Here is a 27,864-nt window from a genome sequence, read left to right as displayed (position 1 = left end):
TTCAATTTTAAAAGAATGCCTTTTTCACAATTGTAACGCAAGGTAATATTTTGAGGAGCGTGACAATGTTACAAAGGAACCATTTAATAGTTATATCAAGAATTACAGAATAAGCTGAACCAGACAAGATTCTTATAGAAATCAAGTCCTGTTTCCTAAGTGGCCAACCTCCCAAAAAGTAGCATGTGAAAATTTTGCTGAGTTTTACATTTCTGGAAAAATTATCTCTTTTTGTTACAAAATAGAAGTACAGAGATCATCAGACGAGGATAACTACAAGTTCCCCAGAATCCACCCCTTTCTCATTAACTGGCACTAAATATCTCACTCTGAGATGCTTGTAGGAGAAATAGTTAAAAAAAACCCCACATTTCTTTGCTAACAGTTGCTTGAAATTATAGACCTGTGCATGCTGCTTTCTTTACTACACATATACTGGCAACCAATGGAACAGATCAAGAGCAAACAAACAATCCTGCTTTCAGCTGAAGAAAGAGAGAGGGAGGATGAAAACTTCAGAGAAGCTGGAAGGGACAATTGGTTAGTGCTGAATAGACAATCACTCCAGCCCAGAAACATCCCTACCGGTCACTTAAACCACAAACAGTACATTAGGTTGGTTGCAAACAAAACTCCAAGAGAAAAACAAAAACAAAAAAACCAAAAAGAACATTGGTTTGCACAAATGAATTAATGTCCCTTTATATATGCAAAAATAGAAGTGTTTATTGAATATGAATAAGAATTACATTCGTGCTTTGCTGTCTTTTATTTAAAGGTGGGCAAGGACTGGGGGCTGATGGAATGGACTCAAAGCCCACCCCCCTTGAAGGTCATGCCAGATCGGGAGATAACTAAAACTGCCTTTTCAGTCTTCTTCTTTTTTTAAAAAAAAGAAAAATATCAAACAGGAATCACCCAAATGGACCCTACTGGACTTTCTTCTCTTTTTTGGCGGCCTAGGAACATAAAATCACTGCTCCTAGAACTAGAGATGGACATGAACCAAAAAAACAAACCAGGAAGTTGTGCTCCGTGACCCATATTCAGCTGGAACAACGATGGAGGAGGAGGAAGAGGAGGTGATGGCAAGACCAGGAAGGGAGGTGGCAGGGGCAGTGGGAAGGGGGCAGGCAGGTGGCAAAAGGGTGGAGTTTATTTTCCCCTCTCCCTGGGCACAAACGTAAAAAAAAAAAGAGATTGATTTGTGGTTTATTTGTTTTTTAAAACACATTCAGAAAGTTTGTGGTTCATGGTAGCCACAAATCACAAACCACCAAAAAAAAACACCTTCCCCCCCTCTTTGGTTCATGCCCATCTCTACCTAGAATCCTTTTTCGTCCCTTTGCTGGTTGTAAGGCAGCCCTCGGGGTGCAAAACCTCCCCCAAACAACCCTTTCCCCCCTGGAAATGAACTCTCTTTCCATGGAGATGCTAGAAGAGAGATCAGATGCAAGGGGTAGAATTAGTGCCAACATGAGTTTTTCTTCCCTTTCAGAATGATTTTAAAAAGAAGGGGGGGGGGCTAAGGGATTGAACCCTCTTCTGTCTGCATGTGGTGGTCAGCCTTTCGACCAGTCTGTATTTACCTTGGAGCAAGAAACCTATTGAGGTTTAGTTGCATGCTGTGTATTTAATATAGCATATAGTTTTGCCCAAAGGATAAAGAATATGATTCCAAGTGGATTATATTTGCACTCCATCACTCGGCTTTCCTCAAGAATTCTTCACTGCTCTCTAGCTAGTATGTGCCAGCAAGCAAAATGGCCTCACGGGCACTTCCTTCTGCTTTTACAAATATTTCTCTTTCTTACATTAGGAGGAAAAACAGCTGTTCCAGGGAATCTCCCGTCCAAGAGGTTCATATGTTGCAGACTTTTGTATGTGAAATTCACAAATATCTGCAAATTCCTCACGGCAGAGAGTTAATTGAAAAGTTTCATGTTTGAAAATATACTGTGTTGTAGAACTGCTCTCTCACTTTCTCTCATTGGGTGATCCATCAGCACCGAAGCCTTTATCCTTGTTAATCGTCACTCTCTTGGGATACTCATAATGTTTTTTATTCTTGTGTGTGGTTTGCTTATGACAAAATAAGGCCACATTTGTGCTTAATTGTTTTTATTGCATAGCACCAGGAGTGCCTACCAGATAAAGTTGTAATTTTAATTCTATCATTTAATCAATCACTTAAGTATGTGATGTGTTTTAACACAAAAATATGAATAATAGTGCCATGGTCCATGTATTAATTACCTCTCTGAATGTTGTAATGTACTTTTTATAGGACTGCCCTTAAAATTTATTTGCAAGCTTTTCCAGGACTTTCTAGGTAGAGTGCTCAGAAGTGGTTTACTATTCCCCTCTTCAGGGGCACCCTGAGACTATGTAGCTTTTCCCATGGCTACACAGGCTGATTCTTCTCTCAGGAGGAACACTGGGGAGTCAAATTCCCAACCAAACCACTGAACTATCCAACCAGCTATATATTTTGACTTGTGTGTGTGTGCGCGCACGCGCGCATGTTCTGTGCTGTCAAGTTGGAATTGACTTATAACAACCCTAATACAGGTGAAATATTTAAGGAGTGGTTTTACCAGTTCTCCAGTGAGTTTCCATGGCCAAGTGGGGATTCGAACCCCGTTCTCCAGAGTTCTGGTATGTCACTCTATCCACTGCACCTCAGGACATCTCAAAGTATGTTTCTCCTGAACAAGCCTACCTAGAATCTGCGATTTTTAGTGGAGACCCTTTTTTCTGCGCTTCCCATTCTAGTTGTGGGAGGTTGTTGACTTGAAAAGACAGGTCTTTCCATGTTAGCAGACCTTGAGAACCACCCTCCCAAGCAACATCAAGTTAGTTCCAGCACTGATGAACTGATATGCAATGAAAACTGCTACTTTTTCACGCCTTTGAAATTTAAAACTGTGTTAACATAACATTTTTAGTTGGGTTTGCTTTTTATAATGTTACTTGCATTCGGAGTCCTAATAGGCAGGAAACAGATTTCTAATGCTTTGAATAAATGGACAAATGAAAAAACAAACAACTAGGTAGTAGCTGTAACAGTAGTGTTAATACTAGTGGCAGCTATAGTAGAACTTGTTTATGTAATTCTTATGATTCATTCACCATTATGAAGATGGGCTTGTCTTTTTCGACAAGCTGTTCCAGAAAGGAAGTTCTTAGATATATTTAACATATGTAGACAAACTAGCTTGGATTCCAAAGTAAATATGACTAAATGCCAAAAACGTAGTGATAATGACTACGGATCAAACTGTAACTTTTAAAAAAAAGTTAGAGATTATTAACCTGGCAGCTCATGAGACACCATCTGGTTTATTTAATAAAATAATTTCCTTCATCTTGTAACTGTCTGAGCTGTTGAGCTGGAAAGATCTGCATCTGTTCCAAATCTTGTGTCATTCCAAGCTCTCTCTCTCTCTCACTTTCTCTCTTCAGACTGCAGCTTGAAACAAGTGTCAAGGTTAAACTTCCTGGCTATCAATGTTTTCTGCAGAGCCACTGCAATCCATGAGAGCCAATTAAATCCCAGGCTCATGCATGGAAGACTTGAAATAATTTCTTCTTATATCTAGAACTCAGGTTCCCAAAGTGGTCCCTAAAGGTGCTTCTTCTACTTAAATTAAACAAAATAAAATGACATATTTTTAACTGCGAGTCTGGTGCTCTGTATAGCATAACTGGTATGTTTTCACCTCTATCTTTTTTTCTGTCCCTATTTTTCTTTTGCCATCATACTCTTGCAATTCATTTTCTGGGTTCTTCATTCTATTTTGTACTTCTTTCCCTTCCTTTTGAATTTATTGCTCATTCCACCAATTTCTGCACTCTCCATCTCTTCCCCTGCCCTATTCTCCTTCCTTGGCTTCCTGCCAGTTCCCCCCCCCAGTACATTTGTTAGAGACACAAGTAAATTAGAAAGAATAAAATGCTTCTGTTTACTTACAATTCTTCTTATATAAAAACAAACATCATATTTTGTGGAAATGTTAACTTGTCACATTACTGAGTTTAACTAGTTAATTCACTTCATTATTAACTTTTTGGTTACATTGCTGACAGAACACATCAGTCTAACTGTTAACTTATGATTCCCTGACTCAAACAGAACACTGACAAAACCTTCCTGACTGGAAAAGGCAGGAAAAAGAATCTGAGTTACAGAGAGAAGCAATTGGCTGTTACTAGATTTGAGTGACATTCACTGCAGCTGCCTCCCCAACAAAACCTCTCAAAGGGATCATATGACAGTGCACTAAGTGCAGCAGCTTCCACTCATCATCATTTTGTCATCTAATTCCTGTTTCCCTCTCTAAATTTGTTCCAGTTGACTCCAAATGAAGCTGTTTTCTTTTACTTTTCCCCTTTCCTTCTCTGTGGCTACTCCCAGGATGTGGAAAGCCGTTTCTAAAGAGCTTAGGCTAGCTCTCTCCCTTTTATCCATCCACCAATAATTGAAGGCTTTTAATAACTTAACTGACTCCTGGATGCTGGTTTTAGCTAAAGAAGTTTTTTTTAAAGAAGGATTTCAATGTTTTCAGTCACTTAATGTACTTTAATTATCATTATAGTGAAATTGTTTTAACTATGTAATTTATTGTGTGCTTCATTTCATGCGTTATAATATTGTGAGCCGTCTTGAGTCCCTTCATTAGGAGAAAGGCAGCCTACAAATGATACAAAATAAATAAACAAACAAAATAACTACTTGAGTCACGTGCAGTTGTGTTTTTACATAATGCAAGTAGGAGTAAATGATTCCTTTGAACTTAGAGCCACATCTGTTATTTGGCATAATGAGGCAGCTGTCTCAGGCAGCAAAATTTGGGATGGCATAAAAGAAGAGCGAAATGTTAGTTACAGTAGTAATCAGTATTCCTATGGGATCAGTATACACTGATGCATTTACCTGCTGCCTGAAAATGCTAAATGAAAAATTGCTAAATATGTGTTTCCATGGTGTAGTTACCAGAACTGACGACTAGTGGGAGCCAGAGACCATGAAGTGTATAGCATTTGATACTTCCATGTTTTTCAGCATTAGGGGGGTTGGAAATGATTCTTTCACAGACCCTATGATCCTACTGTATTTACAGTGGTGCCTCACAAGACAAATTTAATTCGTTCCGTGGTTAATGTTGTCTTGTAAAAAATTCATCTTGCAAATCGTGTTTTCCCATAGGAATGCATTGAAATCTAATTCATGTGTTCCTATGAGCAATAAAAGTCAGAACAAAGTCAAATTTGGTTTACAAAGGGTTTATTAAGTGCTCTTTAAAGCCAAACATATTGTGCAATCAAAAAAATTTTAACTTTTAAAACATCATAGAAAAAATATATTCGCGAAGGCTTTCATGGCTGGGATCTAATGGTTGTTCTGGTTTTTTCGGGCTCTTTGGCCGTGTTCTGAAGGTTGTTCTTCCTAACGTTTCGCCAGTCTCTGTGGCCGGCATCTTCAGAGGACAGCACTCTGTGCTCTCCCAAGCCAACTACACCAGAGCACAGAGTGCTGTCCTCTGAAGATGCCGGCCACAGAGACTGGCGAAACGTTAGGAAGAACAACCTTCAGAACATGGCCAAAGAGCCCGAAAAACCCAGAACAACCATCATAGAAAACAATTTAAAAATCAGCAAACATGAGACAGGAACAAAAAACAGAAAACATTCGTCTTGCGACGCACAGCCATAGGAGCATTTGTCTTGCGAGTCATCAACCCCATTGCCAAAACGATTTGTCTTGCATGTTTTTGTCCTGCGAGGCATTTGTCTTGCGAGACACTACTATACTTTGTTCTTATTACTTTTCATGGAAAAGGAGAGATGCTTACAGGGTGTTCTGCATCATGGCTTTGGTACAGTATCAGCTGCCTTTGATACTCTCCAACTCAACTCATCATGGGAAGACGGGGATACCATTTCCTGTTCTGCTTCAGTCAGCAGAATGTCTTGGGTCAGCCCTGCCTGGACTTTATTTTCCAAGGTTTTTTTTCCTTTAAACTTTTGTAAATGTCAGGAAAAGTTCAGGAAACAAGAACTTCCCTCTGGCTTCGTGATGGTTCTATTTTGGTTACAAAGATGTTGGCACTTAGGGTGACGATATGGATGCAAACGATTTTCATCACGTGAGACAGTCTTTGCAAAGACTGTTTTCACGCTGCCCAATATTCAAAGTGAGAAGAAATGTCCATTGCTTTGCAGTTCTCACATTTGCAAGGTGTCCAGAACTTTTCAAAGAATGAAGGTGATTGTAGTAGTATGCACACATTATGAAATATGCCAGCCTATAGAGATACACAAAATGTAGCTCTTTGGAATGGAAAATGCAGATAACAATACCAAATTTTACAAAGAAATCAGTTAATATAAATTGACTAAATTCTCTGCCACTTACTAAGTCATTAAGGCCTTTAATTTCCCCACAACCACATCATGATTGTTTTACAAATGACCTGCTGTCTAATTGTATTTTGTGCTCTAGAACAGAAAACAGAGTGCTTGATTCATAGATCTTGTCTCCCTGGGCTGGGTGCTTGCAACCTCGTGGAAATGTTATCTCTGAGTATTTTGTGCATATGAATTCCTGTTCAGCCATCTTATGTCAGTAGGTAGGGTTCCAGCCGTATAGATCACAGATGAACAAGGAATTATACGTGTATGCCAATGCCTGGAAAATCTAGTAAATGAATGGAAAATATACCACCAGAATCTCCCCATTAGTGCAGAGCTGGAAAACACCAGGAAATCAGCAAAGGAGGATGCCAGTGGATGAAAGACTGGAGGGAGAAACTGTTTAAACTTTTCACTGCTGCCGTTTGATCACTCAGAATTACTCTGTGCATGTTCAATTTCCCTTTCTCAGGCACCTGTCTTTTTCCCAAGGTGTGAGAAAGCATCTACAAAGGAATTTTACTTATATTCAAGTGAGGCAGCAAGAAGGCTAAACCAGATGTTTGTACATATTCATGGGTTAAATAAGGGTAAATATTTATTTATTTAAAATATTTTTACTTCATTTTTCTTGTTTAAAAAAAAAAGAGAGAAAAGAAGAACCAAAGGCAGCTTATGTTATTAAAAACACAGTATTAAAAGCGAAAAAACAGTACATTATTCAAATAGTATTATAAATTGTTATAAGACTAGTCCATAAATAGTGGCAAACAGGGAAACAAATTAAAGATTCTCTGGCTAGAGTATTCTTATGTAATATGCGGAGTGTAAATTTAACTCTGATACAACTATGATATGAATGAACTTTGCATGCAACCAATGATTCACTTACACCGTTTTAGCTCTTAGTTTACATCACTTAAAAATGAGTGCACACCTTCTCCGGAAAAACTTCAGGCATGTCAGATGGAAAGAATGAGAAAAAACTCAGGGAAATAACATATTATTTTGACACACAAGGAAATATTTTATGGGCCATTGTTGCCACATAATAATAAAACAAGCCATTTCTTCACAATAAGGTGCACCAAACAAACCCATCATTTTCATCCTGTAAACTGTGCTAGATACCCCATTAATCTTGAAGATGATTATACATTAGCTCTTGACCTAATGCCTTACAGTATAGTGGTGCCTTGACTTACAATCATAATCCATTCCAGAAGATGGGCGCAACTCGAAATGGTCGCAAGTCAAAGCACCATTTCCCATAGGAATACATTGGAACATAATTAATCCGTTCCAGCATTTAAAAAACACACACACACACCCAAAAACCCACAGCCAGCCCCATCAGAATGTAATGGGGCTGAAAAACAAATTTTAAAAAAAACACCACACACACACACACACACAGCCAGTCCCATCGGGACGCAATGGGGCTGAAAAAGAAATTAATCCCCACACACACACACACAGCTAGTCCCATCAGAACACAATGGGGCTGAAAAACAAACAAACAAACAAACCCCCCCATTCACATAGCCAGTCCCATCAAAAAGGGATGGGGCTGAAAAACAAATAATAATAAAAAGCAAACAGAGCAAGCCCTATCAGAACGCGGTGAGGCTGGAAAAAAAACAAACCACACACCAAAACACCAAAAAACATCACAGCACACAAACATAACCCCCCCCCCAAAAAAAACCCGAAACCCACCCTGCAAAACAAAGTAAATGTACTTACTCAGGAGCAGAAAGCAGCACCAGGCAGTCTGAAGCCTCCTCCAATACAAACACACACACAACAGGGGCAATAACTTCCATGGACATTCCTAGGGCCTGGGGGTGGGGTTACCCAGAAACCCTTCATATTAGCCCTAAAAGTCCTGATTTAAGGCAGAGGGTATGGCCCCCATTCTGATTTGGCTTTATAGGATACTTTCTGATCACACTCTGCAGTCATGTGAGAACCCAACTGGTGTAGACAGTAAAGTGATAGATAGAGACTTGAGAGAACTGGATTCTAGCTATGAAAGGAGTCAGCCCCGGTGTCTCAGCATGACCTACCCTATACAGCTGTTGGTAAGGATGTAGTGGAGAAAAGGGGAGTCATGAGCTCTCAAGAGGAAAGGTGAAATAAATATTTAACTTATAAATAGTAATAATTAGGTGTGGGGAAAAAGAAAAAATGAGATTCCAGGACCATATGGAGCTCAGTCAGATAATGGAAAAGGCGCTGGTATGAGTGAAAAAGACCCTGAAAATTCTCTCTTTCATGCAGATACATAAGTGTGAATCCATACATGGGTGCACACACAGGTGTGGACAGACACACAACACACAGTAAACAATAGGTAGCAACTCTGAGGACCTATCCAACTACTTTATGACTGATATTTCTAAGCTCCTTTGGAAGCAATTTTGGCTGAAAAGATGGGTAGAACACTCCAGAAAAATAAATAAAATAATGTTTGGCAAGCTTCTTTGAGCAGAGTCTTGGCTTCTTGCTGTGTAACCTCATGAAATTCTCTGTACCTTGACGTTGCTGCAGAATAATACTGTTACAATGGCTCACCTTCAAAAATAAAACTAAGGACATGGATATGGATGTGCATATCTTCATTAGCATCCAAAGGTATATCTAGTCATCTCAGTAGGGCTCACAGAAGCCAGCTTAAGCATGAAGTCCTGTCTTGATAAATTAAAAGCTGTTGATGTTGTAAGAGAAAGCCAAGACATTTCTGAGAGATTCAATAAGAATCAATTGTGGCGATCTCCTCTGAATCCCCTATTCCCTCAGGTCTTCACGAGGTTCTCGCTCTTCTTCTTACTTAGCTGCCACCAGGTATGGCTGTGTCAGTACCATTCACTCAAGGAGACATGTGTACTTTTGAAATTCAACTCATTTATTAGATCAGGGAAGTTCATATAGTATTATTAATCAATAAGTAAATCACGGGTTGCTAATCACTTGTATTTAAGTCAACTCCACTTTAGGTTTAAAACTCTATTAACCCTCTTTTCCATTCAACGTTCTTACAGATCTCTAACTCACTCTAAATTCACTTTTAAATTTCACACTGTCTCTCACTCACAGAATCTCTCTTCCTACCCCATACACCAGCCTTTATATCCAGCCTCCTCCCCCCTTGGCTCCACCTTCCGTCCTCTCATTGGCTCCCACTCCACTGTTCAGCTGTGACGGACAGGTGAGGGCAGGGCTGTTTGCTACAGTAATATTTATTTTTTTGTTTATTTATTTAAAATATTTTATCCTGCCTTTCTCCTTAAAAAGAACTTAAGGCAGCTGACATAATTAAAAAGACAATATTTAAAAACTAAAAAAAGTAGGTATACAAATATTTAAAAGGAATTTAAACAAGTATTACATCAAAAACAGTAATAAAATCAAGACTAAAACACCTTTAAAACAACAGAGCACAACAATTCATTTAAAACCATTTAAAATCATTTAAATATAGCCACAAGCTTGAAGCAGGTTACTTAAAGATAGAAGCATACTGTTTAGCAAATCTTCTAAAGAGATTTCCACGTCTAAAAATCCCCTTGGTTATAGGAAAATATAATATTAAGCAAGGTATTACTTAAAGCACTGTAAAGCACATTCTACTGTCAGTCAGAATGTGTGAGCAAACTACCTCTAAAAGGGGCATATAAGAGTGCTGTTAATTTCCACCACAGCTGTGGCCAAGGAAAAGGTAGTCTGAGTCGTCCATGTTGATCATATCTAATGTCCATCTGCTGTGGTGAAATGCAAGCCTGGACTTTTTAAAAAAAGAACACTCTCAGAATACGGATAGTCTTTCCATGTGAGAAATGCTTCACATATTTTCCACCGTCATAAACCCCGCTCCAGCTATATAAATCCCCACTCTTTGCCTCTAGTTGTTATTTGCTTCAGGATAAGCTTTAACGAAGCGATTTGAAAAACAAGAATAGGTGTGGAAGTCATCGCTAACAATATGCCTCCAGAAGAAAACCAGATTGTGACACCAGCCAAGAGGGCCGTCAAAAAGATCCGAACAGCTAGCCTTGTCATCAGCTTGGCACGAGGTTGGCAACAATGGGCGACAGACCACAATACGAAACAAGCCCAGGAGCCCAGTGGATGGGTGCCTAATGAGGAGAAAACACCAAGTATCCCCTCAAAAGAAATAATATTTCCCAAGAAGGACCTACCAAAGAATGAGGCACAACTGCTTTCAAAACCACAGGTGCCAAACCAAAATGGAGAACCAAATTCAAGTGAATCTAATGAAGCCCTCCAGAAACTTAACATCAGAAGCAAACCAGTGACCAAAACTGTTGTAAGTAAAATCTATGAAAGAGGCAGTGGTGTTAGTCTTCTCAGCGACAAGTATGAGAAAGACAACGAGAGCACAGAGATGGACAAGAAAGGATCCAGAGATATTGATGAACTTCTTAGTGGCAAAATGTCCCCAACAAGAAGGAGGAAGTGTTCTAACTTGGTATCGGAATTGACAAAAGGATGGAAACAGATAGAACAAGAAGATAAGACCCAGGAACTAGAACAACAGAATTATCACAGTGACAGCTTAGATACTGAAGATAGTGGCTATGAGGGAGACATGGAGGACAGGCTTGATGCAAACAACAGTAGTCAAGAAATACCAACTATAAGGATAAAAAGGTCCACATCATCACTGTGAGTAATCATAGATATTTCCAAGTATAGATCTAAGTTGGACCTCTGAAGGTCTCTTCATTCAATTACTGCTGCACAGGCATGCAAGAACATATATTGTGCATCAGCACAATTCAACATTCCATAAGCCAACTGAAAAACTGGGAGCGGGGGAGGGACAAAAACATTATTACTTTGAAACTGGACTTTGGGTCAGCCCCCAAATTTGGTAATACTGATTTTGGAAAAAGTTACTCCAGTCACACTTGTTGAAAAATAAGTCCTGACAATTGCTTTGTGTTTGGTTGATAAGTGGTTAGCTGATGAAAAAAGGATTCAGCTTCTGGGATTTATCCTTGAATTGTGTCACTTTGTGAATGAGTGTGAGCAAAAGAGGTTATTCTATAGACCATTTTGACTGCTGCCATTGGTGTTGTCAACATTCAGGTTGCTCTTTGCTATGTGGAGCTTTTTCATGGATACAGAAGCATAATTTCCCACTTTCATAAACTGGAGGGTTTTTGTTTTTTTCTAAGAATTGAATATGCTTACCGAATAGATACCATTTCAAACTGGCTACTTGTGATATGTGCTTTACTTTACGGTGAACACATTGTTTGTTGATCACTGGGTGATTTGTGTCCCTGTGATTCTAAATCATTAATGTTCTGACACATAAAGGGAAAGGAGTCATAGACCATGGCCTGTGTGGTGAACAAGATAGATAAAAGCTGACTAGAAATCTCCTCACAGAACTGGTTTCAAATGACCACCACATACTGTTATGTGAAGAAAAAAAAACTCAAGGAAAAAAAACTCCTAAACAAGAAAAAGCCTTCCATGTTCTGAAATATGAATACTGGATACAGGAAACAAACCTTAGAAAGAAGGCATCTTTCGGTGCATGGAAGTGCCATTTAACTACCATTTGTAATAGCAGCAGGTTGACATTGCCTTTCCTTCCCTTATCTCAGATCAAACGATTAAACAAACAAAACAAACAAACAAACAAACAAACAAATAAAGCATACCACTTAGAACTGCCTGGTAATGTTACAGTGAAGGCTATGAGGTTTCCTAAATAGAGTGGCTATGCATTGTATTTTACATCATAGGGATCTATTTATTCAGTAGTTTACTTGTTGACTCAAATTGTGCCCATCCGAATAGGCTACAGCAGAGATTGTCAACCCCTGGTCTGTGGCCCAGTGCCGGTCCATGGCCTGAGCTGGACCGGGCCACGAAGACAGACCTCTTGCCCCCCTGCAGCACTCCCCTCCCCACAACTGCTTTGCGCACATGCGTGCATGCCAGCATTGGTGTGAGCGCTCCTCCACACATGTGCCTGAGTGTTCGAGCGCCTGTGCAGGCGTGCGTGCAGGCGCACCTGCAAATGCACAATGGGGTGGGGGAGCGCTCACACCCATGCTGGTGGGTGGGTGCTCCCCCACCACTTCACACATGCATCTGAGTGCCCAAGCCCCCGCCTTCCCCAGAGGCTCAGCCAGTCCACGGTCCCAAAAAGTTTGGGGACCACTGGGCTACAGGACGACCTGTAGTAATAAGGCATGGAAAATAAAATTAAAACACAAAGCAAGATAAAAAATAAAGACAGGATAAAAGTATAAAGGCACAATTTAAAACATTTTGAAATAGTTAGGCACAAAACTTCCATATAGGTAACAAAACCAACAAGAGTCTTGGGCACCATAAAGACTATTTTTTTATTTTGTATAAGCATTTGTGGATTACATCCCTCTTTTTTTACATAATTAAAGAAAACACAGAACTCTGCTTTTAATAAGCACATTCAGCAAAAGTCTTCAGAAGTCTGGTTAAATAAGCTAAATTCATACTGGCTGAAAAGTTGGGCACCTCAGATCTATAATAATCTTTAAGATAGCTATTTGTACTCTTCTATCTAGCTAATGTTTGTACGAAGTGTTTAGGCCAGGAAAGGAAAGGCTTATTAACTACTTCTGAGGAAAAGCTGTAGACAGCTAGACTCTAGGCTGCATCTTTCAGGAAGCTCTTCTTTCTGAAATGCCAGAAGCCATAGAGTATGAAATATTGGAAGGAGAGGCAATTTGTGATCTATTTTTTTGGAGAAACATATCTACAGCAAGCTATGTGTAGCCACTTCACCTGACTTGCACTGTGAGTAGTGTATGACTGCAATGTTTTCTTCCTACCTTTTAAAGCAGGCTTGTCCAACCTCAGCCCTCCAGATGTTCTTGGACTTCAACTCCCAGAAGCCTTCAGCACCACCTCTACTGGTCAGCAACACCTCTGCTGGCCAGGATTTCTGGGAGTTGAAGTCCAAGAACATCTGGAGGGCCAAGGTTGGACAAGCCTGTTTTAAAGCATTTGGCAGAACTGCATGAGCTGCCACTGGACATGTCAGTTGTATGATAATAATCCCAGAGAAATTCTGAGAATGTCCAAATATTCCAAGTAGACAGGTGAGGCGTGACAATCATTTAGAATGTGACTTTCAGAGTTCACTTCTGTGTGACAAAAGAACAGAATCCATACATACCGGTGTTTGGTATGGATTATCCTTATTCACCCACTAGAGATGGGCGTGAACCTGAAAAATGGTGGCTCAAAATGGTTTGTGGTTCGTGGTTAGCCACGAACTGCAAACTAACCATGAACAACAAATCGCCACAAACCAACCAGAAAACTGAGCCAGTTAGCAGTTGGGTTTTTGGGTTTGTGTCCAGTGGGTGGGTGCCTACCTGCTTCTATCGGTGTGCCACCACCTCCACATTGCCACACCTGGAAGGGGCGCCATGCCACTGTCTTTTAAGATGGCAAAGGAGGAGCAGGAGAAGGGGAAACCAGATAGGGAGGTGATGGGAGCAGCAGGAAGGGGGCAGGCAGGCATCCCTTTTGCTGAAGCAAATCAAGGCATTGAGCAGAAAAAAGTTTGGTATTTTGTTTCGTTTTGGCAAAATGAGTTGCACAAGCCAAACCATGAATTGGAACCACGATCCAGCCTAGTTCATGATTTCTTTTCAGTTCATAGCTTCGTTCATTTCCATCCCTATTCCCCACCCTTATTTATTATGTTTCTCCGCCCTCACCTATTAGGAGCTCTTGAACAAGCTACCTCATCCTACCCCAAATATTATTCGCACTATTATGCATATGAAACTGGATTTCTGTAATCCTGTTGGGTCCTTATGAAATTCATCTGATTCAAGATTCAAGACCTATATTCCAGAACGTTTGGACATTTCAAACCTGTAGTGTATTGGCATGAAGTATCAACATCTCCTGCCCTTCTGTTGAGGCAGAGAGAATTGTCCAATAATGATTATTCATTAGGGAAGCATCCTTAACCAATTTGTTTGACTACAGCTGCCACCTGGGTGTCATCTTTTCTTTCACTATCCTATTTCAAGCCTTGCTTGTTCACTCTCCCTTTTAATTCTGTGCTGTTGTTCACACCTGTTCAAATAGGCTGCAAAACTATCACAGCAGGATAGTGGTTTTCACAACCCCTTTAGGCTGATTAAATCAGCAGACGGTTAAGAACCATGGCCAGTCGATGCACCTACTTCATCTAGAAAGCTAAAAGTAAAACCCATGGAATAATATGAAGCAGAGCAAGTTTTGTGGATTGGAAACATCAAATATTTATGGCTTAACAAACTTGACAAACTGTCACCCAATGATAATGGATGTGTAATAATGAGATAGAAACTGTACCGATTCGTCATTCCATACTGCATGTCATACGTAGTTTACAGATTTTTTTACATTTATGTCAGTATGCACAGCTGGGATCTGGATCAGTACCATCATGTATGGCTAGGAAAAGGGGAATCAACCTTTTTAGTTTATTTTCTCTCCAGTATGAAAAGTTTTTATGTGTAGGATTTTCAAATAAAAACTATCATATGATAGTCTGGATCAGGACCACATATATTTACTGTAATATAAAAAAGATAGATGAACATATAAGGCACCCTGTAATTTAATTCTGATGAGATATAGTCTTATGCACAAGCCAATTTAATCAGTTGCACATTTATCCCATAAGTGGTAGTGGCACATCTCAGAGGAAGCGGGCTTGCCAATTCACAAATATTCCTGAGAAAATGACCATCAATTTTCTTATGAATAAACTTTCCATCAAGCTGTCCCTTCACCATGAAGCCAGCTTAGATTAACAGAAACTAAATGTTAAAAATAAAAACCAGGACTGATATAAGTAACCTTCAGACAGAGTCACAGGAACTTCTCAATGATATGTCTCATCTTTGCATGGCTTTTCAAAAGAGGAAAGATTTTTTTCCCCCTGCTGGACTATTGTAAGAGATTTTATCTGACTCTTATTTGTTTTATTAAGAATTGGTGTGTCTGTGTTTGTACGTTGCAGTAAAAACAGCAAAGAATCTTGTGGAAGATCTCATACCTTAAAGGCTAAAAAGTGTCATCTGACACTAGCAAGTGTACCCAGCTTTGCTTGGTTTAAAAGTCTACTATTTCCACAATCCCTCCCCAGTTCTCTCTTTCCCTTCCTTCCCAAAACCCAACATGTGTTTTTCTTTTCAGACTGCTGTCTTTCTGCCTCCAATATCTGCTCACATAGAAATGGCAGTCCCTGTTTGGAAGTCTGGGGATATTGATTCCACAATGGTATTGATCCAATAATCCTAGAATCCTATAATCATAGAATAATGAAGTTGGAAGCAGCCTATAACTGAGTCCAACCTCCTCTTCAATGCAGGAAGACAATGCAGTGATAATACTTAAAAGAACAGGATTTGCAGCAAAGGCTATTTGTAACATTTGCTTGCATCATAGTGATAATTATAGTAAAAGGCAGCTATTTGGATACAGGACAAATTTTCTGTGATTGTGGAGAAATGCAATCAATGCAACACTTATGTGCTACGTTCCTTCTAATTTTCAGCCCCCCTGGTGAGGATCTACCTCTCTCGCATGATTCCATCCCATGCAACTCCTACATGGGGTTCTGACCACAACCTGAATAAAAGGGGCTAGAAGGGAGGCAAAGGGATGCAAAGTGCAGGCTTTCTGGGGCTGAGATGAGGCCCTGCAAGTAGGACAGGAAGCACATATGTCAGTTCCAGAACACCTCACTACCCGTGGGGCCCTTGACTCCATGCAATTTTTTAAAAAAATAACCATGAGAGGGTGTGTGAAGAATTTCATTTTTTAAAAAAAAGCCTTTTTAGTGAAAAATATTTGGGGGATGGACCATGAGACCATGAGTAAAGTCCCCTCAGATCCAAGGTTATGCGTGCACCACTCTCAGACCTCTGCAAGTTGCCCACCCTGGCTTTACATGAACCATGATCACGTACTAAGTTGTTGCACCCACTGATGGGATGAATCAGGACTTGGCTCTAGCAGTACCAGGCAATTCACTGCAGCTTGTAGTTTAGGTCTGATCGGTCCTCTGAGAAATCAAACAGAAATAGAGGCGGGAAAATATCATGCCAGAAGATTCCTATATGGGAAAGGGACAAGACTCCAGGTGTTACAGCAGAAAGGAAAATGCAAAAGAAATTGGTGCTATAATAAGATTTTAAAAATGAAGATGATGTCATCCTCATCCTCATCACCATTGTAGAACTGCAGAAGTGGAAACGATCCTATGGATCATTGACTCCAAGGAGGCACAATGGGGAGACCTCTGGCTCTGCATCCGGATACCTAAACCACAGATCTATCCAACAGTTACAGAAGTGCAGGAACATTGAAGATCTATAATAGGAAACAGGGGAGAAAGTGTCCAGGACAGTCAAAAAAAGTTATCAAAAGAATTTAAATAGAACCTAGGATTCAACCAGTGTGATATATTTTCTTCTTTGGTCTCAGCTTGGTAGCTCTATCGACATCAAGAAAAAGAGACTGTACTTTATGTGGTCCTGTTCTCTGCTCGGCACATCAGATTTAAAATGCCAGAACAAAGGTTCAAAACGTAGAGTCTAACTCTTGAGAGACTGTAACATTTCCCCACTAAAGATTCTTAGAGGCACAAAGTTGAGGAATATCAGTTGTTCCTTTAAACTATAATATCTCCCATTTGCATAATGCTTTAAGTATTCTAGATTATTTCACAGTACATCTGTATTTGTGAAAACAGATGGTACAAATACACGCATGCTGAACATTGTTCTTCATAGCCTTTTATTTATTTTCTAAGCCACCTTAAGACTACTAGCATAGTATACAATGAGTATGACTTAAGATCTGCAAAGGGGCAGCAGAAAATAAAAAGCTCAAAGTTTAAGGTTTGGGTCAACAAAATTATCATAACAAAGCATTAAAAAAGCAGCTGAAACAATAAGGTTTTCTTGGTGGCTTCCCTCTGGTAGTGAAACTCCTTCCTGGGGGAAGCTGGGGTGGGTCTGTCCCTGTTCTCTTAGTGATCAGAAGAACATAGTAAAGACAACCACTAGCAGCCATGTTTCACAGTCATCTGACTCTCCCAAGGGCTCAAACATAACTGAGCCATGCAAATTGCTTGTATTATCTCAAAGTCAAACACACCTGGTTTCTGTGTCCTCAAGAACTGAAATCTTTGGCCTTTCCCCCCTAAGGCCATGTTCTGAACCCTCTTTTTGTGAAACAAATTTAAAGTGAGTTTAATTTGGTTGTTATCCCAGAACAGTGGGATTGGTTTCCTTGGGTCCTTCTAATTCATTTTTTTTTTACAACTAATAAGATTTTGTCATTTGGAGCATGAATGGGTTGCGGTTACAGCATGACTTCAACTGTGTTGAATCATACATGTTTTATTTTACAATTTAATTGAATTTTAATTGTTATAAGCTGCCCAGAAACCTTTGGATAGAGTGGGCGGCATAGAAGTTAAATAAAAAATAATAATTACAGTGGAACAGAGTAGCTATAGGGTACCCAGTGTGGTGTAGCAAATAGAGTAACCAACTAGGACTTGGAAGATCTGGCTTCAGTTACCGGTTCTGCCTTAGAAGCTTACTAAAGGGTGGAACTGTTAAAACCACTCCTTAAAAACCTCACTTAGCTTCAAAACCCGATTAGAGTTGCTATAAGGCAGTTCTGACTTGATGTCACACAACAACAACAAAGTAGTTAAAAGTGTTGGATTTTTATCATGATCAGAATTCTAATCTAAGTTCACCGGTAGTGATCTTGGGGGTAATATAAATGTTCAGCTTAAAACTACTTCACAGCATTGCTGAAGATAATTTGCTACCCTCAACTAATGGGATGATGGATGTGATCACTGCTTTTTTTTCTTAATATAAAGAGTTTTTAAAGCAATCTAGAACAACCCTTACTATCCTCTAAAAAAGCAGCAGAATCATAAGCAGGTCCAGAAGTAGCTAATGTAAGTATGACTTCAGAGTTAGGGATGACATGCCACCTAGTGGTCTTTGCTCTCAACCAAAAGATGAATAGTACTAAGATGTTTCATTGAAATGCAACTCAATTCATAAGCCTTGTTCTGTCTTCTTTGTTTCCGCCAGTGCCAACAGAAACACCAAGTGCCCTAAGAAATACAGTCCGGTTGAAAATCTGAAAGGGAAGTGGGAAGAATGGGCAGATGAGCATGTAACAATGCAGAAACTCAATCCTTTCAGTGAGGAGTTTGACTATGAGCTGGCCATGTCCACACGCTTGCGTAAAGGAGACCAAGGCTATGGACGCCCTAAAGAGGGAACAAAAACGGCAGAAAGGGCCAAGAGAGCAGAGGACCATATTCACCGTGAAATGAAAGACTTGTGCTTCATCATCAGAATAATGGCCCCACAGCGTCGGGATGGCAAGATCCAAGTGACTTTTGGGGAGCTCTTTGAGAGATATGTCCGCATTTCAGATAAGGTTGTTGGAATACTGATGAGGGCCAGGAAGCATGGGATGGTGGACTTTGAAGGAGAAATGTTATGGCAGGGCCGCGATGATCATGTGATAATAAGTTTGTTGAAATAACTTTTAGTTGCAGCCTAAATCAAAGTATATTGATTCGTAACCACCATGAGAACCACAGAATGAAAAATTTTGTCCACTACTACTGTTCATCAGAAAGACCAACTGAGCAATTAGTGTTCTCCTTGGGAGTCAGTCTACACATTAGCAAGTTCTTGCACTTCTTCAAATGGTAATTTTTTTATTGAACTGTTTATTGCAAATTAAACTGGGGAATAAAATTAACATCTATTCAGAATGAAATGATATTAAAAGCTATTTGTTGGTGAAAGTGGTTCTGCATGTATCCAATACACTGTATGCTTTAGTGGGATAGCAATGGCTATCTATTGCCTCTTAAAATAATAGCCAAAATCCTACTGGTATTTGTGTAAGGTTGGCATAACCTGACGTTGATCAGCTGCCAGGGCACCTCTTGGTCATGTGCCTGGTCACACACCCAGTTGTGCAACCAAGATCCACCCCAGCACTTCATTAATTAGCTGCAATTTGCAGCAGCAAGTTATGCCATCCATACTAGAATACCAGTAGAATTCCAGCCATTTCATCAGTGGAAATATCACTGAATTGAATGCTTATGGGATACCTGTTCCAGCTTTCCATATTACTTGAAACGTACCCTGTAATAAACTATAGCACAGTATCAGATATTCAGAAAAAGTATTTACATAAATTTTGAGTAGCACACACACATAGAGAGGATATTTATATTTAACAGTAGACACTATAATTTCAGGACTACAAAGGCAGTTTTGAAACACAGTATGTTAAATTGCAAGTGCTTAAGAAGATAGCTTCTAGATGTGTTTAATTGCTGTTTAGCTATTCATAATTATTTATAATTATATGGTCATGAATCTGATTACTACTCCATGGAAAATGTGTAGAATAGCTAAAATAATATTGTAATTTTAAAACACAATTGCAATCAATGTATTCTCGAAGGCTTTCATGGCCGGGATCCGATCGTTGTTGTAGGTTTTTTGGGCTGTTTGGCCGTGCTCTCAATCAACTTTTTTTCCTATGATATATTGTCTTTCAAAATGAAAGATCACACATCTTCTTACAGAAGAAAATGACTGTTTTGTGTCAAACTATAATAATAATAATTGCATGCTGTCAAGTTGATTCCAACTTATGATGACTCTTTTGGGGTTTTCTAGGTAGATAATACATAGAAATGGTTTACCATTTCCCTTTATTTTGTGGGGGGAGGGCACCCTGGGACAGTGCAGCTTGCCCATACACAGGCTCTTCTTCCAGAAGGCACAGTGAGGGATAAAACTCACAGTTTCTGGCTCTGCAGCCAGATACCTAAACCACTGAGTTATTCAGCCAGATAAGGATCAAGCTATCCTGAGTTACCAGACTATGTAGATGTAATACACACTACTTTGTCCACACAGTAAAAATGTGTTTGTCAGTCTGCCTTCAACACACTGAGCAGTATGTCAATTTGGTATAAAAATCATAGAAAAGTGATTATTACAGGAAATGTTATTCCAGAATTCAGACTAGTACATAAGCTTACCATCAGGACACAAACTTACAATTATAAATTGTTTTGCCTCTAAAAATAAACTTCTCTATATTCACGGACTTGGAATAAGATTTCTGTGACTTTCAAGTACTGACTTTTGTTCTGTGACTTAAGTACTGACTTGTAGACAAAATGATGTGGTTTAAAGAGATGAACAAATGTAACAACAATTTAAAACTTGTACTCTCCGTGGACAAGTTAAATGCATGGAAGATTACCGAATTCAGAAACCAGATGACTTGGTTCTTGAATATTACTTCATCACTTTGCTCCTATCATCTGGTTTGCTCTTTATAGATGTCTTTTTTTCTTTATCAGATGTTTTTCTTTATCAGAGGGCTGTTAATCTGAGAAGTGCTTAAAAACCAGAGTTCTTTAATTTTCTGTCACAAAGGTACTATTTGTCCATTGCACTGAACAAATATCCAAACCTAATGCATGGAAAAAGGCCAACCATTCTGGATACAGGAAAAATATCCATCACCTTTGTGTTCTTGTTACTGAAACTATGTAACTACCATGCAAGAAAACTGAAGAATGTGGTGTATGGCATTACATTGTGAACTCAAGTCAGTATTATGTTGGGCAATCAGAAAGGTTGAATTACCCAGACATTATCTTGAATTGCACAATTGTGCAACTGGATGAAAGCTGGACGTGCATCTAGTTGCACAATGGAAAACTCAAGTGACACAAGCTGCACAATGGGACATGATCTCTCAGAAAACACGTTTGCCAGTGTTTTGCAAACCAACTATTGCTTGTACAACTTTCACTTAGATACTTCATATTTGTGATGTTCCCCAAAATCCAGCTATTTGCACAGAAGTCCTTATGATACTGGTTATCCCCAAGATGATTCCAATTTGAGATTGTGAACTGCTCATTAAGTATGCTTGACTACAATTAAGGGTCAAGGTAATGTATTTGGGAAGGATTACACTCATGAGTTTGGATGGTTACACTATGAAGCAGATAAATTCTCCAGGATTATTTTCAATGAAAGGAGAAAAGTGTGACACGTAATATATCCTCATCCTCTTCCCCAGCCCTTGTGCTCTGAAGTGCTTCTGAAAATTCGAGTGTGGGGATTCTGCTTTCTTAAACAAGTGGCTTTTTAGGCTTTATAGCTATAGGAGACAAGATACAACACTACTCAAATCTACATTAAGTGAAAATGTGCTGAAGTGGCCTATCCATACTTTGGAGATTGCTTTAAAAAAATACATGTCATTGTGGTGATTTTTACAACATTAGGTGAAGGACCCATCTTCTGTAAGTTTTCATTGAATTGTTAAAGATGAAGATCAACAGAGAAACCCTCAAGAGAAAGAATACAACTTTCAGAACTGAATTGTCACTTTTGCTTATAAACTATTCCACAAAATAAAGATTGCTACTAGCAGTCATGAGATGCTGGAACAGGAAATATCAGTTTGCTCTCATACATTTTCTAAAATCTGAAGCCGAAACTTAGGTTAATTACGTCATTCCCAATACAGCATTCGTTCCATCTCTTGAGGATGTCCAGGATTCATTACAGCTTCAAAAATTTGCTTGAAATGGCAAAAAGATTTCCACCACAGCTATGTCCAGATAACCAATAAATGTTGTATGCAACTAAGGCTAAGCAGAAACAGGGTTATGTATACCTTTCTGGGTTTTTCACCATAATTGCACTTTTTTTAATATATGATTTGCACTTGCTTGTATGAACTTTTAAATTGGCACTGTCACCATTGGATAAATACAAGTAACTATTAGGGATATGTGCTGTCTTTGGCAGGGGGAGAGTGTACATCAGAACCAATTCAGGGGTATTTCTGCATTTTGGGGTATCCATAGGACAGATCAAAGAGCCAGGGGCACCCTCCATAGGTCCCTTGTGTTAATCTGGTGTTTACATGTTGCAATTGGGAATGGGGAAATAAAAGAAAACTGACAACACTCTGCTAGGGGCAGGAGAGGAGAATATGGTGCTTACCTTAGACGTCACTCTTTCTTGTGTTTCCTATTGCAAAGTCATTGATTAAATTAACAGATCTATACTATGGCTGCAGCACCATTAATCTGAGACCCAGAGAAGAGGATGGCCAATGGAGGTTGATAGTGCAAACAGGAATAGAAACATAAAACCAGGTCCCTGCTTTACCCTTTTAAAGTCCTTCATTTCCTTTCCTGTGGCTATTTAAGGAAGGTGATCAGGGCTTTCTACTGGACGAACATAAGTTGAAAAATAAACAAGAGTGCCCAACTCTGCAAACTGTTGCCAGCAAGAAGGCCTTCCTATTTGAACAATTCTATCTGTGGCCTGGCTCTGCTATATGCACTTCCTCATTTGCAAGAATTAAAGATCTGGAAACATACAAATACTGTCAAAGACCATGACAAGGACTGCATAAAAATGTCTCCAAAAGGAAGTTGCTGAGGCAGAAATCAGTGTGCCTGAATTTAGGCATGGATGAATCTGGGTAGGTAAAGCAAACATCCACTAATTAGTTATGTTAAATTCTTAATGATAAAAACTAACTTAGCCAAACCAATTGAAATTAGGTACATTTTATTCATGAATTTACTTATATACCAGCTCCAAGCACTTGCAGCACTTTCTATTTTAACACAACCTTACACCTCAACACCGACTCCAATAGATTTCAAAGCCCATCTCTAAACGCTAGCACAGAAAGTCGGTGCAGACGTAGAGGCATCAAAAAATAATTTGTAGTATTCATTTCAATAAAACAGGGGAAGCCCATTTGGTCTAAATTTCCAAAACAAACATATCATTTAACTAGGAAACCAGAATGTTCATACCATGTTGCACAAAACAGATTTTGGTATAGGCAAGATTTTCAGCTGCTGAGTTATATATACCTAAAGTAAACAAACAAATATGTTCCATAGCATATATTTATTTCTTGCTGCACTTCTATTTTACAGATGTGGCCAAAAGAATGGGAATGCACAGTAATAGGTCATTGCTCAAGATGATGAAGAAATAATTTCCACGTAAGGTTAGCAGAGTGAAAGTCCCTGCTAGTATAAATGTGTTATACTGCTTTGCTTTTATGCAAGCAGTTGTAAGGAACTTGATGGTACAACTGGGTTGAGCAAAACTGTATTGGATAATACCCTCTGACTAAACCCAAAAGCATGCAACGGATAATGCAACAGATTTTGTGCCAGTACAATGACATCATTGGTATGTACAGGACACCAATGACAATACAGTATCTTCTAATATGTATGTAGAAGTAATATATAGGCAGTATAGCACCTTGGATAGTTCCTGTTTACTACTTCAGCCAGCCAAGTCCTTCTTCACAACACTCAGTTTTATTTCCTTTACACTTCCACCTGGTTTTCTATTTCCCCTTGCCCACTCCTTGACAGTCAACATTCCATTCTATGCACATGCTGTCTTCACAGGCCTGTTTGTGGGAGTCTACATCTGTGTGTTTTCCCTTGATTTTGTGAACCGAAACACCTTAGGGATTTTCTGACTTGCTGTCCCCACTTGTAAATGAATTATCGACATGAGCCTCTGTATTAGTACATACAATTCAGACACTGGAAATGATGGGAATGAACCCACTGTTCAGAATTACTTGTGTGTCTAAATAAAGCCCAACTCAAGTTTCATGTTACATGTATTTAGATTTATTTGCTATACATATCACTATTACCTTATAGTACTTAAAATCCATTACAGGATTGTTTATAATTAGTCTTAAATCCACAAAGACAATAATACTGCTGTGGAAGACCAAAGGGGAGAAAAATAATTGTAATTTATTTACAGATCCTTGTGTTTGTAAACACTGAATCCACACTTATTGTACTAAGTTCTAACAGGAGTAGAGAGCTATACACAGAGACAGGGAACAATGCTGTGCATTTTAAGTTATATTAAGCATGAGCATATTACATAGATAGAACATCCCCTTTCCCTTTACCACAGCAGTAAGCATTCTTCTGGTAAGTGTTCAAACTTCTGAAACACCTTGATATTAGCAACGTACTATACAACTATAGCTAATGATTTAAGCCAAGCCATTTGGCTCTTTATTCCATTTCTAGAATAATTTAAAGTGCTAGAAGCAACCCGTCAATCAACACTCCCCCCCCAAATAACAAAAAACTATCTTTAAACATTAATTTACAAGGTAATATATACAATAGTCATCTGGAATAGCTGAGATTTCAGCACAAATTCATTCACTGTCACACAACAGCATTTTATACTTTTGTTTTGCATAAACATAGAATATAAGCTTTGAAATAAACTGTTGTTGAATGATTATTGCCACAATGGCTTTTCAGTTTTCCTACAAAAGTGGACAAGAGCTACTGATCTACTATATGATGGCCTGTCTTTTTTTCTTTTTTATTTTGAGGTCACAGAACAGTACGTTTGCATATTACACATCTACTGAGTTACGATGTCTATCTAGAGTACATTACCCCATTGCATCAGAGCTGGTGCTAGCTGCAGTTTACAACATAGATCCACTCAAAAGAAGAGAAAACACCACATCTATTTTTTTTCTTTTTTTGAACAGGAGCAATTATTGAAGGTGATGTGGTACAAGGCTATAACAGAAGAACTATAAAACAGTATATATATCTGATACCTTATCTGTTGTTCGGAAAATGTGTCTGTTTCATAGTCTTAGTACATACAGTATAATGCCCTGCTATAGCTATGAATTACACATTGCATTATGCTCACTTTGTCCAATTGCCCATTGCTCTTTAATATCTCTTGACCATGTAACTCAGTCATTGTCCAACATTTGTCCCAAGCCTGCAGATCATTTAACAGCATGTGCAAAATACTTCAGTACAATCAATAGGGCAGTTAAGTTTCAATGGCAAAATACAACAGATAAGAATTCTCTATGTTTTACCAAAGAAGATTCTCTATGCTTTAACAAAGAAGTGGCACTGCTGAATGTGAAAATATACCTCCCAACTCATTAGTGGCACTATCTGATTGGTAGAAATAAGAATCCAGATTAGTCTGTGTCAATACATTCTGAAACTTCATTCTTTTATTATTTAGGCTAATGGAGAAATTTCCTATTAGGCTTTGTGCACCTTAAATGTTGTCTTGATGAAGCAGTCTGAAAGAAAGTCTAACAAAGTTGTGTAGTAATGAGTACGAAAAGAAATAAGAGATGAGTGACATGATGATTGAAGGCCTACCTCCCCAGTAATGCAAATACTCAATTATGACTTGAGAGCCCTATAGCTTTCAAAATATAACAGGCAGATGAAAGACAGATCCAACCAAACAGAGAAATCCCACAGTTTTATGTCGAACGAATGTGGAAAGGCATATTGCAAAACAAATATGCTGCATCATATTGCTTCAAGGGAGTTTCTGAGCTGCACTGATCAGTGTCAGGTTTGGGACAACCTTTCATAGAAGCAGTTTGTATTTATTCAAAGCCCCAAATTTCAATGTCTTGTATAATGAAGTCTTCTTTCTTAGAAAGAGTGCGATTCCCAAATGTTTTACAAGAATGACTTCTTCCATGGTACAGATCCCCATCAAGCCACAGGGCAAATTCACCCCTGCAATACATATAAAGAATTAGTTTTCAGTTTGTCAACCACTGCACCTTGCTTTCATAGAAACATATTATCACTAGACTAGAAGAAATATAGACATATTTTATTTTCTGATAATCCCTTAAATTTTTTTGGCTACATTTGAAATCCTGGGGACCTACCTGCTTTTCTGTTCTATATAGCATTTTCTTTTATTAGGAACTGCATCCTTACTGTGAACAATTCTGCATCCCTTTCAACAAAAGGGTAAATGGAAACAAAAGTGGGGATGATAAGGTTACTTACCTATAACCATAGTTCTTTGAATGGACCTCTGTGAATTCACACATATGGGTATTGTCTGCGCCTGTGCTGACGTTCTCGGAATATTCTAAAGCTGAAAGTAACAATTTAGTGGTGTGATTTCCCCCACGAGGCATATGCTCCGCCCACCATCCCTTCCCCTCAGTTCCAAAAATTTTTCCGCCAAGCAGAAGTATGACAAGTTAAATGAGCCGTGACGGAAGAGGGGAGGGTGGGTGGGTAGTGTGAATTCACAGAAGCCCACTTGAACAACTATGGTTACAGGTAAGTAACCTTATCTTCTTCTTCATAGCCTCTGTGAATGCACACATGTGAGTGACTAGCAAGCTTCACTTACCGGCAGGTAGGATGTCATGGCAGGAAGGATGCCAACACAGCTCTGTTGAAGGAAGCATCATGTCTCACTCTGACATCGAGCCAGTAGTGCCGTCTGAAGGTGTGGACCAGGTGGCAGCATGGCAGATGTCCGGAATCTCAGTGCCGCGTTGGAAGGCAACCAATGTGGAAAGGGCTCTAGTGGAATGAGCCGTCAAATGGTCAGGAGGTGATTTTCCTGAGAGTCTATAGGCGAGAGAAATCGTGGAAACTATCCATCTGGAGATGGATTGGGAAGATGCAGGGGTCCCTATATGGGGACCGTAGAAGCATATGAAAAGTGTTGAACTGTGTGTGTGACTTGGTCCTGTGGATATAGAAAGCAAATGCTCTCCTGACGTCCAGAGTGTGGAGCATATGCTCTAACGGGGTTGATGGGGACTTGAAGAAGAAGGTAGTATAATAGGTTGATTCATATGAAAATTAGAGACTACTTTGGGCAGGAAAGAAACATCAAAGTACATGATGACCTTGTCAGGTGAAACTGGGTAAAAGGTGGGTCGCAACGTAGGGCTGCGAGTTCACAGGCTCACTTAGCTGAGGTTATTGCCACCAAGAATGCCGTTTTGTAGGTTAGTAGTTGAAGACTGCAGGACATGGGCTCAAAGGGAGGACATGTCAAGGCGTTGAGTACGACCTGCAGGGACCACTGAGGAAGGATATGTTGAAGTAGTGGTTGAGTGTTACAAGTCCTTTAAGGAACCTCTTCAATGTAGGATGTGAGAAGAGTTTTGCTGATGGAGAATTGGTTGGTTGGTGAGCAACGATGGCGGAGATGTACACCTTTAATGTGGACAGAGTGAGGCTGCTGTGGAAGAGGTGAAGAAGGAAGGTAAGTAAGGTTGCAAGTGAAACTGGTGTAGTAGGTAAGTTGTGCTCACCACAATATTTAAGGAAGGTTTTCCATTTGCTCTCATACAGGGAGATAGTAGAAGGTTTACGGGCTTGATGAAGCACCGTCATGATTTCAGGGATATCTTCCATGCTACGAGATTGAGGGAGGCTAGGTCCGGGTGATGGATCATACCCTG

The 27,864-nt window shown here is 39.3% G+C and overlaps 2 protein-coding genes across 6 annotated transcripts in view; one reads left to right on the top strand and one right to left on the bottom strand.

Moving 5' to 3' along the window:
- Nucleotides 1-25,107, top strand: ABRA (actin binding Rho activating protein). Its single transcript, XM_020783468.3, has 2 exons — nt 1-11,103; nt 18,579-25,107. Exons 1-2 carry the CDS (start codon nt 10,400-10,402, stop codon nt 19,039-19,041), a joined length of 1,167 nt encoding a protein of 388 aa, XP_020639127.3. The 5' UTR covers nt 1-10,399; the 3' UTR covers nt 19,042-25,107.
- The window catches only part of OXR1 (oxidation resistance 1), a 298,281-nt gene continuing 294,632 nt past the window's right edge, over nt 24,216-27,864 (bottom strand). For all 5 annotated transcript variants that reach the window (XM_078393677.1, XM_078393678.1, XM_072999256.2 and 2 more), the window contains one exon: nt 24,216-26,158. In XM_078393677.1, the coding sequence (XP_078249803.1) occupies nt 26,023-26,158 (136 nt within the window). In that variant the 3' untranslated portion in view covers nt 24,216-26,022. The remainder of the gene's footprint in view (nt 26,159-27,864) is intronic.

Source organism: Pogona vitticeps, chromosome 4, assembly GCF_051106095.1.
Source record: "Pogona vitticeps strain Pit_001003342236 chromosome 4, PviZW2.1, whole genome shotgun sequence".
Taxonomy (NCBI): domain Eukaryota; kingdom Metazoa; phylum Chordata; class Lepidosauria; order Squamata; family Agamidae; genus Pogona; species Pogona vitticeps.
Note: the sequence above shows the minus strand (reverse complement) of the source record. Positions and strands in the feature narration are given on the sequence as shown.